Source organism: Mustela putorius, unplaced genomic scaffold, assembly GCF_011764305.1.
Source record: "Mustela putorius furo isolate JIRA1106 unplaced genomic scaffold, ASM1176430v1.1 tig00000874_pilon_pilon_pilon, whole genome shotgun sequence".
In the NCBI taxonomy this organism is placed as follows: domain Eukaryota; kingdom Metazoa; phylum Chordata; class Mammalia; order Carnivora; family Mustelidae; genus Mustela; species Mustela putorius.
The window spans coordinates 7,888,843-7,900,319 of NW_025421505.1; the positions used below are offsets into that span (position 1 = coordinate 7,888,843).

Below are 11,477 nucleotides of genomic sequence, written 5' to 3' on the forward strand. Positions count from 1 at the left end.
GGGAACACGTCCTTTCTTGGTTCCTTTTGGTCCTTTTTCTGGTGGGACATGGAACCAAGTGTTGAGAGGGTAGCCACAATTCAAGTCCTGACTGGGGCGAGGGGCCACCTCCATATCTAAATGTTATCTAGGCTTGGGGAGGAAGGGATCTTTAGTGTACCTGTTTGGGTTTGAGGAAAGCTGGGCCTTGCACTGCTTTGGGGTTAGAAGTTGGGGTCAGTTAGCTAGGAGAGGAGGGAGGGAGCCAACTATCCCTGTTGGACAAAGTTAAACTGGGAACTAGGCCTGTTAAGCCCATTAAAGAAGGTCCTTGCAGGAGTGGGCCCAGAGGACAGAGCAAAAGGGGTGCTGGGGCAACTTCTGTGGTCCAGGTTAGAGTCTGGAGGGACATACAGAGCATCCCTTGGTCTACCTTTAATGCCGTAAGAGGGAGCCCTTTAGACCTCAGTGATTAGCATCTCCAAGCCTGGTGGCCATCCTGGGGACAGTGGCAGGAGGAAGATAAAATTCCTGGGACAGACTGCACCCCCAAGAGGCTGGGGGCACCCCAGTCCAAAGGTGAAGCCTCGTGTCTCTGCTGATCCTACCCCTTTTCTCCTTTCATGGCCCAGCCCCTCCCTCATTGAGGCCCTCAGGCCCCAGTGGTTCCAGCCAGGGGGAGGCCTGGGCCTGAGGAGGCCGCTCAGCTCTGGGTCAAACCGGTTTTCCCACCTCCACTGGGGCTGGCACGTTGCTGCTGTGGTTCCCTCCCCACCACTTCCTTTCAGTTCTTCCTCTCTCCACCCTGGAATGTTAAGGGGGGTATATCTAAGTCGTCTTTTGTCCCCTCCCTGCCCTGGGTGTGGTCTTTTCTAGAAAGGCAAGGCCACTATGTATGACTTTAAATCAAAAAGGTCGAGTGACAATTCCACACTTGGTCTTCCAGACTCTGGCACTCAGATTTCCCCTGTAGTCCTTGAGGACAACGAAACTAAAAGACTAAGGGACTGCAAAACGTAGTTGGGATTCCCCTTACCATCATTCCCCCACCCCATCTGAGCTGTGGAGGAGGAAACCAGAAGGCCTTAAAGGAAGCCCAGTGCCCCCCCCCCCCCCCCGCCGCCGGCCTGCTCCAGAGTAAGGGGGGCAGGAGCAGTAGTCTTCTCCCTGTTGAACATGGCCCCTCCCTCAAATACCAACAAGGCAAATCATTTCCGTGTGTCTCCTCTTCTGCTGGAACTGAGGTCATCTCATTAGTGATAGCACCAACTGATGTTAATAGGGCCCTTGCTGTGTGCCAGGTGCTGTGCTAAGCATTTTCAATGCTCACGAATCCCTATGAGGTAGGTAAAACCATGTGAAAACAGGCACAGAAAGGTCCAGTAATGTGGCCAAAGCTACACTGCTAGTCTTTGGTGGAAGCAAGCTTTCTTCTCTGGCTGATCCTAGAAGTGCCTCTTTTCCTGCTACTCTTGTCCCTTCGCTAAGGAAGGACCCATATCCCTAACCCTACTACAAAGAGTGCTCTTTTGAAATGGAACTGGCTACTAAATCCATTTCTAACCCATGGAAGATAGCTCTCGGAAGGAGGTGAGAGGCTGTGGAAGTGTCTACTGGAGCTCTTGCAGCTTTTACTCCCATATCCCCAGTCCCCATACAAATGCAGATCTTCCATAAATACCCTTCCCATTTTCCTCCCTATTACCCTGTTGGGACAAATAGGCGAGAACCATTCCCATTTCGTGAAAGGAGAAATATGATTAAGGAGCTAAATAACCTGCCCAAGGCACTGGCCCTGAACCCTAGTATTCTCCCTGGGAATCTGGGGGACATATTAAATGCCCTATCAGGACACTGCTGGGAAGGGCACTAGTGTTGATGGCCCTAATAGTACAGAGCTCTGAGGAGGGACCCAGCCAGGAGACAGTCACACAGCCTATCACACAATCCAGCTGGGAAGCAGCAGATGATTAGCAGTGGACGCCCAGATGAAGCTGACAAACATTGGGATGCCGCCTTCACTTGGGACTGATCACTAAAGGATGGGGAAGGGGAATCCCAGCCCTGGGGAGGCTGGTGCAGGGATACTGAGGGCCTGGTTGGCACTGACAGGTTTCAGAGTGGGCCAGTTTGGCTGATCAGGTGGCGCTTGGCACAGATGCTGGGAAGACAAGGCCACTTAATCACCTTTTCAAAGCTGGGGCCTGGGAGTAAGTAGAGGGAGAAAACTACAACTCCCAGAAACCCCTGCTCCCCGCCCAGCTGGGGACAGTTGCTATGGTTTCAGAAAACAATATGGCTGCTCCCTGCTGGGAGAAGAGTCTTCGGGTTAGAGAGGCAGAGGCAGGTCTGGTCGCTGTCAGTGTCGAGAGAAGAGGCGCCTGAGGGATCGTGAAGTTGGGGCTGGACTCTGCACGGCTGGAACGGCCTGGTCTTGCCTTGCCGAGGGTGCCAATGGCGAGCAGCGTGGATGAGGAGGCGCTGCACCAGCTGTACCTGTGGGTAGACAACATCCCTCTGTCCCGGCCCAAGCGAAATCTCTCCAGGGACTTCAGTGATGGAGGTGTGCACCTCAGTATGTGTGCGCTCCTGTGTGTATGCCCCGTGTGCCCGTGTTTGTTGACACGTTCTGTCCTGTAGTACATGTGTAGGGGGTCTGTATGCATATGTCTCTTTGTGCTTCTGTGCGTGTGGGTATGTGTGTATTGGGGGTGCCTGACTACCTCTTAGAACTTTAATTGTGTATATGTGTGTGTGTTTCTGTGTGTGTCTGTGGGAATAGGAATATGTGTGTATCCATATGTATGTCCCCTTGTTCTGTCCTTTATGCATGTGTGGTGGTGATGATGGTGTGTGTCTAACTGTGTGAGTCTGTGACTCCCTCCTGACACCTTAATAAGATGTGTATTTGTGTATGTTTTTGTGCTTCTTTGTGTGTGTACTTGTTCTTTGCTGTATTCCATATATCTGTCTTGTGGGAGTCTGCGCATGTGTATGTTCATATGTTTGTTGATGGGTTCTGTCCTGTATGCAGGTAGGGGGTCTTGTGTGCATATGTGTTTCTTTGTGATTTTTAGGTGTCTCTGTGTCTAAGGGTGTCTCTTGAGATTTTAATGACAGAAGTATGCATCTCTGGTACATTAGTACATTGGTGCCTATGTGACTTACTGTGCTTGTGTTTGTGTGCTTGTGTGTGACTCTCTTGAACTTCAATGACGGAAATATGTGTCTGTGTATGTGTTTGTGAATCTCTGTGTGTTGTATATGTGTGTGCTATATGTGGGCTTGTGTATGTATGGGCATGTGTGTTTCCTGCGTGTCTACACACTTTGTGCATATCTGTAGGGGGATCTTATCACATGTCTCTGCTTGTGTGACTCTGTGACTCTTTCCTGGGATTTTGGTGGTGGGAGTGTGTATGTAGTCATGTAAATGACTAGGATGGGATGCCAGGCTCCTGGCGCGCTCTCTTGGAGACTCATTCTCTACTAGAGGACCAGAGACCCTAGTTTTCATATGCCTGAGCTGAGGGGAATGGGATGCCTCTCCTCTGGGGTATGCTGGAGGATGATTACTGATTTCTGGTCTTGCTTTCTTGAACCCCTTTCCCTCTCTTCCACCACCCCTGCCTCCCTATCATCCTTTCCCTTTCCACATCACCTCTTTGCTTGGCCCCACCACTCTGCAATCCATGATTCTCCCATCCCATCCACATCTTCTCCCTACTCCTTTTCCCTTACCTCCTTACTCCCTTCCATGTCTGCTCCCATTCCATCAGTCCTGGTCGCAGAAGTCATCAAGTTTTACTTCCCCAAGATGGTGGAGATGCACAATTATGTCCCTGCCAACTCTCTCCAACAGAAGCTCAGCAACTGGGGTCACCTAAACAGGTAGCAAAATGCCTGGTGCGCTACTGGAATCTCCATCCCCTACCCAGACCCCGGGATCCCAGGAAGGGCTGCCCTACCATGCCTCCCCCCATCCCCGACACACACCTCCCATGGCCTCCAAAGCCCAGGCTGGGATTCTGTTTGTGGCAGAGTAGGGAGGGACAACACAGTCAGGATCTGGTAACAAAATCAAGGGACTCCTTTATTGGGGAGGAGGCAAGGAAAGGGGACGCCAAGAATCGGGTTCATTCCCCCAGGGTTGCAACACTTCCTTCTACTCCGCGCCCCTCAGTTCATTCCCTGGGGACCTAGTCCGCCATCCCTGTGCCTGTCTCCCAGGAAGGTGCTGAACAAACTGAACTTCTCCGTACCAGAGGATGTGATGCGCAAAATCGCGCAATGCGCGCCGGGCGTGGTGGAGTTAGTGCTCATTCCGCTGAGGCAGCGCCTGGAGGAGCGGCAGAGGCTCAGGAAGCAGCGCACGAGCTCCTTACAGGTGCCGCCCCATCCGAGTATCTTCCAGTCAGCAGGAAGCCCCGCCTTGCCGACAGATGTGGGAGAGGGTGTTTGGCAAACAGAGGCTGGCCTTGGGGACCACGGAAGAGACATGGGGCTCCTTGCGGATGAGCGAGCCTGAACTCACAGTAAACCCCCGGGGTGGGGGGTGTTATTTCAGGAGCTGGCTCCCCAGGATGGCACTGGATACATGGATGTGGGTAAAGTGGTCTTTACTTTTCTTCCCTCCCAGGAGCAGCTTTCTTTCTGTCCTACCTATGGGGGAGGGGAGGGAGAGAGAAGTCAGGAAAAAGGGACTCCAGCTCGACTAACTCCTCCACTTGCCTCTTCTCAGGTTTGTCCCAGAAGGCCCGAGGGGAAGGTACCCCAGACCCCCAGGGAGGGGGGCAGGTCAGGTAAGAAAGCCGAGTTCCTATCTCACCAGGTCTGGTAATCCCCCAACGCAGCGCTGGCAGATAAGGGTGGGGACAGACTGTTCCTGGGAAGCAGGAACGGGGTTGGCGGGAGGGGATGGGGGAAGGAGAGTCTGGCCAAAGAGCATCAGAAGGGTAAGAGTGGGGCCCCAGCTCCAGGCCTCCGCTAAACTGCTTCCCACCCCAGGGGGGGCCGGCCGCCCGCGCCCCGGCCTCCGGGATATGGCCAGGCAGTGCAGGGCGGCGACCCAAGCTTCGTCCTCCAGATCGCTGAAAAAGAGCAGGAGTTGTTGGCCTCGCAGGAGACAGTGCAGGTGACGGTGACTGGGAAGGCGTGGGCAGTGGTGGGGCATTGGGTGCTTAGGGACTGCAGTGGTGGGGACAGAGGGCAGCAGGCAGCTGACTTCACCTCTGTGCCTCGCGGCCCAGGTCCTGCAGATGAAGGTGAGGCGTTTGGAGCACTTGCTTCAGCTCAAGAACGTGCGCATCGACGACCTCTCCCGGCGGCTCCAGCAGGCAGAGCGTAAGCAGCGGTGAGCCGTGGCGCGGGCCACGCTGGGACGCCCTGGTACCGGCCAGAGCCCAGATGCCGCAAACCGAGGCACCCACCCACGCACCCACCGACCCACTGACTGACTGACCAATGGGCGGGCGGAGCCAGCAGCTCCAATGAGTCTCCTAGGGAGCCGGCGCGCCCCTCCCTTGGGATGGGGGCGAGTATGGGAGGGAGGGTCAGTGAGGCAGGCACCTTCAGAGCAGAGCCCCTGGACTGAGCCACCTCCTTCCACTCCACCCGGGTCAGGAGAATGGACCGCTTTCCAGAACCCAGAAGCCACGTGCAGAGACCTCGAATGCTCCCCAAAGCAGTGCCCAGAACCACGGGCTCCGCTTTGGTGCTCCCTGCTGTGGGCCTTGGGGGGCGGTGCCCCGGTTGGGTCCACACCCTTAGAAACAGGTCCCAGCCCAGCTCTGAAGACAGTGGCATCTCCATCCAGGCTAGTTGTCTGTGCTCTGGGCTGGGGAGGAAGTTGCCCCAGGCAGCCAAGGGAGATCCTTGCCTCTCCTGGGAGCTCACCTGGGACCCAAGTCGAGGATGGAGAACACAGCAGATGGAGAAGAAGGGGTGAGGAATGGGTTCAGCCAGGAGTGGGGAAGACATGGACTGTGTCTGTCCCAATCACCCTCCCCTCCTGTGGGGGGACCTTTGAGAATGCTTGGAAGTTATGGGATCACATTACCCCCATTAAAGAAGTTGTGCTATCTTTCCTGTGACCACCTTCTCTCTCTGCCCAGATTTCTTGCCCCTCTTAATGCTGTGTTCCACCATCACCACCACCCTTTTGAGTGAAAGAGCCTTGTAAGCCCAGAATGGGTCTCACCTTGTGGGCACCTGGACCCTGGGTGGCCACTGCCTGAAGGTTGATGACAGCACAGGGGTTAGATCATGTGCACTTGAACAGCCTGACTTCTAACTCTGGCTTCAGACTGACCGCCAAACCCACCCTCACAGTATCTCCCAACACTGTCCAAACCCAAATCCAAGCTGAGTCTTCACATTCTCTCCAAATGTAGCCACACCCTTACCTCCAACCCTGACCATTTACAGACCCCCAAATCTATCCTCTGTATGACTCCCAGCCCCTCTCACAGCCTGACTCCTAATTCTATGGTTCTACGGTTCTATGACTCTCAAACCTGACCAAGATGGTCTGGCCATGATGTGACCCTAAATCTAATAATTTACCAACTACTGGTAACATTCTAAGACCCCACGATTCTATTCCTACACATATACTCAGCATATACCTAGGGGAAACTTAAGGTCTTGTGTTCTGTATTCTGTGACACCTGTATAGCAATGTTCATAGTGAAATTCTCCGTAATAGAAAATAATTGAAAAGAACTTGTATGAGTGTCTATCATATGTAAGAAATTACCATAAACTTAGTGGCTTGAAAGGGCATACATGTATTATCTCATATCTTCTGTGGGTCAAGAGTCTAGGTGTGGCTGAGCTGGGTTCTCTGCTTCAGAATTTCTCCTAAGACTGCAACTGAAGTGTTAGCTAGAGCTGTGGTTTCATCTGAAGTCTTGACTGGGGAAGGATTCATTTCCAAGTTTACTTGGTTGTCGACAGGGTTCAGCTCCTTGTAAGCTGTTGGGCTGAAGGTTTCACTTTCTTGCTAGTTGTTGGGTGGTGCTGCCCTCCTTTCCTTCCCCTATGGTCATGTCCCGTGAGTATGCTAGCTTACTTCACCAAAGCCAACAAAGGAGAGAGTTAACAGAATCTGCTAGCACGATGGCTGTTACAGTCTTCTCTAATGTCATCATGGAAGTGACAGCTATCATACTTGTTGTATCCTATTTATTAGAAGTAAGTCAGGAGCTCTAGGCCACCTTCAAGGGGAGAGGTACACGTGGGTGTGAATCCCAGGAGACAGGGATAATTGGGAACCATTTTAGAAGCTGTCTACCACAAGGAGGAAAAAGTAATAAAAGGATAAAAGCTAGGACAGCAGTTACCTTTGAGAGGTAGCAGAGAGCAGAGAGGCGAGAAGCATGCACATGAGTTATTTGTAATGTTTTAGTCCTTGGGCAGGTGGTGGATTTATAGGTATTCATAGTGGGCTGTTTAGAGACAAGCAGGAGAGAGTGTCATGAACTAAGGAGTATGTGCAGTCCAATTCTGTTCACCTGAGTTCCTAAAATAATAAACATAAAAATTGAGAACCACTCCTGACCTTGATCTGAGCCTCTTCCCTGCACTCAACTTGGTCTTAGGTTAACACTGTCTTCAGCCTGATCTTCTACCTTCTCCAAATTAACCACCAGCCCTCACACATGTTGACCCCAGCTCTAGCACTATTATTCTGCTATAGTTTGTCTTGAGTCTCGAGAGTTTTGTTCTCTGAATCCATTGTCATGGAGCACACCTGTAGATTCCTGTATGTGGAGCTGGTAGGAATGGTGTGTAGAGGGGCTTGGGGACCAGGAAGTGGGGTAGGGCATGGATCTGCCTGACAGGGACACAGTGGGCCCAGAATACAGGTTTTGTGGCAGGAGTCACCCTCTCAAGAGTCTGCTAGCTCCTCCATGGCAGAGGCTGGGCCAAGTCCTGGAGGTTCCTCTTCCCTGAGTTCCTCCCCTGACCCCAGCTATTCCTAGTATCCACATATGCCTGAGTCTAAAATCATATTTGACACCCTACAAATTAAGTTTCCAAAACAATGGAGAATTTTATTGAATGTTTCTTGGGAATAAATATGAAAGTGGGTTATATCACAATTTATAATCCTATAACTCTTCTGGAAACATCCCTCTTGTTCCCCAAACTTCCCCTCTGACAGCCATTGTCATATCTCTCCCCCACTGATCCTCACACTCTTCTTCACTTTCTGACCCACATGAAATCTGATCTCTTCTGGATCATTCATTAATTCATTCATTCCTCTAATGTTTATTTAGTGCATATGATATACTAAATGCCAGGAACACAAAGATGAATATAAAACATGATTTGTCTCCCCTGGTGTTCACAATCCTAGAAGAGAAGAATGCATGCAAAGTGGTACTTAAAATTTTTTGTTACTCAATGTTTTAAACAGATAAAATACACATAATTAAGACACACATAAAAAGTAAAATGTCTCCTTGGTGCCCACACAACTTCAATAGGCTTAACTTTTTTATCTTTAGTTTTTGTACATTCTGCCAGAATGTCTTTTTGTGAATACAAGCAAATATGCATATTTATTGTTATTCTGCATCCTCCTTTTTTTTTTTTCTTACCATAAAGGGGAAGCATATTACCCATGCTGTTCTGTGTCTTGATTTCCATTCAATATGATCTCTTATAGATATGTGATAGCCAGTGTTATATGCCAACTTAACTGGGCCACAGGATGCCCATAATTTAGTCAAACATTCCGTGAGGGTGTTTTCAGATGAGGTTGATGTTTTTTTTTTTTTTTTTTTTTTTTTTTTTTTTTTTTTTTTTTTTTTTTTTTTTTTAAAGATTTTATTTATTTATTTGACAGAGAGAAATCACAAGTAGATGGAGAGGCAGGCAGAGAGAGAGAGAGGGAAGCAGGCTCTCGCTGAGCAGAGAGCCCGATGCGGGACTCGATCCCAGGACTCTGAGATCATGACCTGAGCCGAAGGCAGCGGCTTAACCCACTGAACCACCCAGGCGCCCAGAGGTTGATGTTTAAATTGAAAAACAGACTGAGTAAAGCAGATTGCTCATCTTCATGTGGGTGGGCCTCATTCAATCAGTTGAAGACCTGAAAATAATAAAAAGGATGTCTCTTCCCTGAGTAAGAGAAAATTTCTTCTTGATGGCCTTTGAACTAGGATTTGCCTTTTTCCCCTGCCTATAGACTCTGAGATATCAATTCTTCCTGTGTCCTGAGCCTGTCAGCCTTTGGATATGACTCTCCTAGTTTCCAGTTTGCTGACTCATTCTGTAGATCTTGCAACCTGGCAGCCTCACTCATCACATGAGCTAATTACTTCTTATAAATCTCTATCTGTATCACCTATACCATCTGTCTCTATATCATCTCCCCTTAGTTTCTCCAGAGAATCTCAACTAATACAAGATTTTTCTATACTAATACATTGAAAATTTCCTGTTTTTAAATCCATATAAAATTCTATTGTCTGTACAAAATGTAATTAATCAGTCCTCTATTTGGACATTAAAGTTGTTTCTAACCTTCTGTTATTAGTAGCAATAATGTAAAAGTGAAAAACCTCATACATTCATAGTTCAGTATTCTTTGCAAGCATATCTGCATGACCAATGCCAGAACTGGGTTTGTTAGGATGAAGAATATGTGCATTTGTGATCTTGATATTGCAAAATTTCTTCCACAAGGGCATGGTTCAGAGCAGAGGCTGAAGAGTGATGGCCCATTGCCCTGCTTTGGTTTGCACAGTGTCATATTTTTACAAAACTGCTAATTTTTATATTGATGAGGATGTGAGGCAACTGGAACTCTTTTACTCTGCTGATGGAGTATGAGTACAACCATTTCAGGAAACAGTTTGGCAGTTTCATATGAAATTAAACATATGCCTATGCTATTGTATTCGTTTGGGTTTAATTGGAGAAGCAAAAAGCATTTGTTACAGGAATTTGGCTTTGGGTAACTATTAAACAGTCTCTGTAATACTGTTGTTTTACATATGATGGTGGAGCTTATAAGTCCCCAAGTCAGGCCATTGGGAAGGAAAGATGGATATAAAGTGGGGGAGAGAAAGGACAAGCTGGAATCCATGAGCATAAGCTGGAACCTTTGATGGCACACTAGAACTCGTGTTGGTTCCCACTACCTCCAAACTTGATGTGTGTGTCCTGTAGGAGAGGAGGGTGCCCTCTGTTATCTGGCCCAGGAGTCAAAGAAGCTGAAGGAGGATCTGGGGAAAGGGGGAGTAGGTGCCAGCCTGTTATCCCAGGTCAACGATGTGTGCCAGCAATCAGCAACAAAGTTCCTGGGTTGCAAACCTCCTGTCCAGATTTTGCAAGTGTACGGATACAGCCGCTGCTTTTCTTCCACCCTCCAAATCTCCTGTAAAAATGTCTGTTGTGGCCCACTCTGCTTGGAAAGGAATTCTGGGAAATGTAGTTCACCATAGCTAAGTTGACACATTATACAAGAAAGTTGTACATTATAGCCCCAGCTATGTTCCAGCAATTTCATTCCTCAGTATATACTCGGGAGAAATACATATGGATGCTTATGAAGACAGGTACTAGAATATACAATACAGTTCATACTATTATGGGCCAGGGCTTCTTTTGCTCAATATCGTCTGTGAGAATCATTCAAGTTGTTGCATGTATCAGTAGAGGCTGTTCTTCGTCATTGCTATATAATAAGCCATCCTATTGCTTATATATAAGCCACAGTATTTTAAAAAATTCATTCTATTGTTGATGGACACTTGGGTCAGCTTCAGTTTGGGGTTCTTACCGATGGTGCCAGCATGAATATTTGTATACCTATCTTTTGGTATGTAACCAAACCTGTGGATTGCTGGGTCAAAGCGTTGGCATTTTCAGCTTTATTAGATACTGTCTGGAAGTTTTCCAACAAGGTTACTGTTGTCCAATTTTTATTAAAAAGAATAGAGTCCATAATACCACATGTTTGGAGCTGGAATAGATGTTTTACAGGTGTTCAGTCTGTTCTCCTAAACTGGAGTTGTTCTTAATTCCTTCCGGTACTGCCGCAATCTCCAGGGGGCCTGTGGCTTCCCTCAAAGCTCTGTTAAGCCCCTCTGCAGAGAAAGGCCCAGAAAGGCCTGGGCACCACTCTGATGTTTAGCATCTCTTCTTGGTACACAGACACACTGAACTGCAATGGGGCAGCCACATACCATCTAATCTAGCTTCCTCCTGGCACAAAGAATCACATTTTCTCTTGGAAACTTTCCAGAACCATCTGCAATTACTGTGGCTTTGGGGCCTTCCCTGGGAACCTGTAGTCTCCCCAGGCATGGACAGCTCTGTATTGCAGGTCCTTCCAATTGGCTAGTCAGTGAGACTGTCCAGCACCTAGGAGTATGAGTGTTTGGCAGGGACAAGAAACCACAGCTCTTTTTTCGTGGTGTACTTCCTATCCTGAACTGCGAGTACCTGTGATTCCAGAGCCTAGCACAGCAACTTGATCAT

The 11,477-nt window shown here is 48.8% G+C and overlaps 1 protein-coding gene across 3 annotated transcripts; it reads left to right on the forward strand.

The window, feature by feature from the left end:
* Nucleotides 1–77: 77 nt before the first annotated feature.
* On the forward strand, nt 78–6,073 carry SPEF1 (sperm flagellar 1). Of its 3 annotated transcripts, none has more exons than XM_004772851.3 (8): nt 78–2,542; nt 3,758–3,869; nt 4,209–4,365; nt 4,546–4,585; nt 4,720–4,780; nt 4,986–5,112; nt 5,228–5,321; nt 5,601–6,073. In XM_004772851.3, exons 1-8 carry the CDS (start codon nt 2,434–2,436, stop codon nt 6,068–6,070), a joined length of 1,170 nt encoding a protein of 389 aa, XP_004772908.1. In that variant the 5' UTR covers nt 78–2,433; the 3' UTR covers nt 6,071–6,073. The 3 variants fall into 3 exon arrangements, with proteins under 3 accessions (XP_004772908.1, XP_004772909.1, XP_004772910.1); XM_004772852.3 differs by having other exon boundaries at nt 5,228–5,331; nt 5,601–6,060; XM_004772853.3 differs by having other exon boundaries at nt 5,228–5,741.
* The last annotated feature ends 5,404 nt before the right edge of the window (nt 6,074–11,477 follow it).

Coding starts and splice junctions, on each gene's coding strand:
- SPEF1 (XM_004772851.3), top strand. CDS start 2,434: ATGGCGAGCAGCGTGGATGAGGAGGCGCTGCACCAGCTGTACCTGTGG. Junction 3,870..4,208: donor AACTGGGGTCACCTAAACAG/GTAGCAAAATGC, acceptor CCTGTCTCCCAG/GAAGGTGCTGAACAAACTGA. Junction 5,322..5,600: donor GCGGCTCCAGCAGGCAGAGC/GTAAGCAGCGGT, acceptor CACCCGGGTCAG/GAGAATGGACCGCTTTCCAG.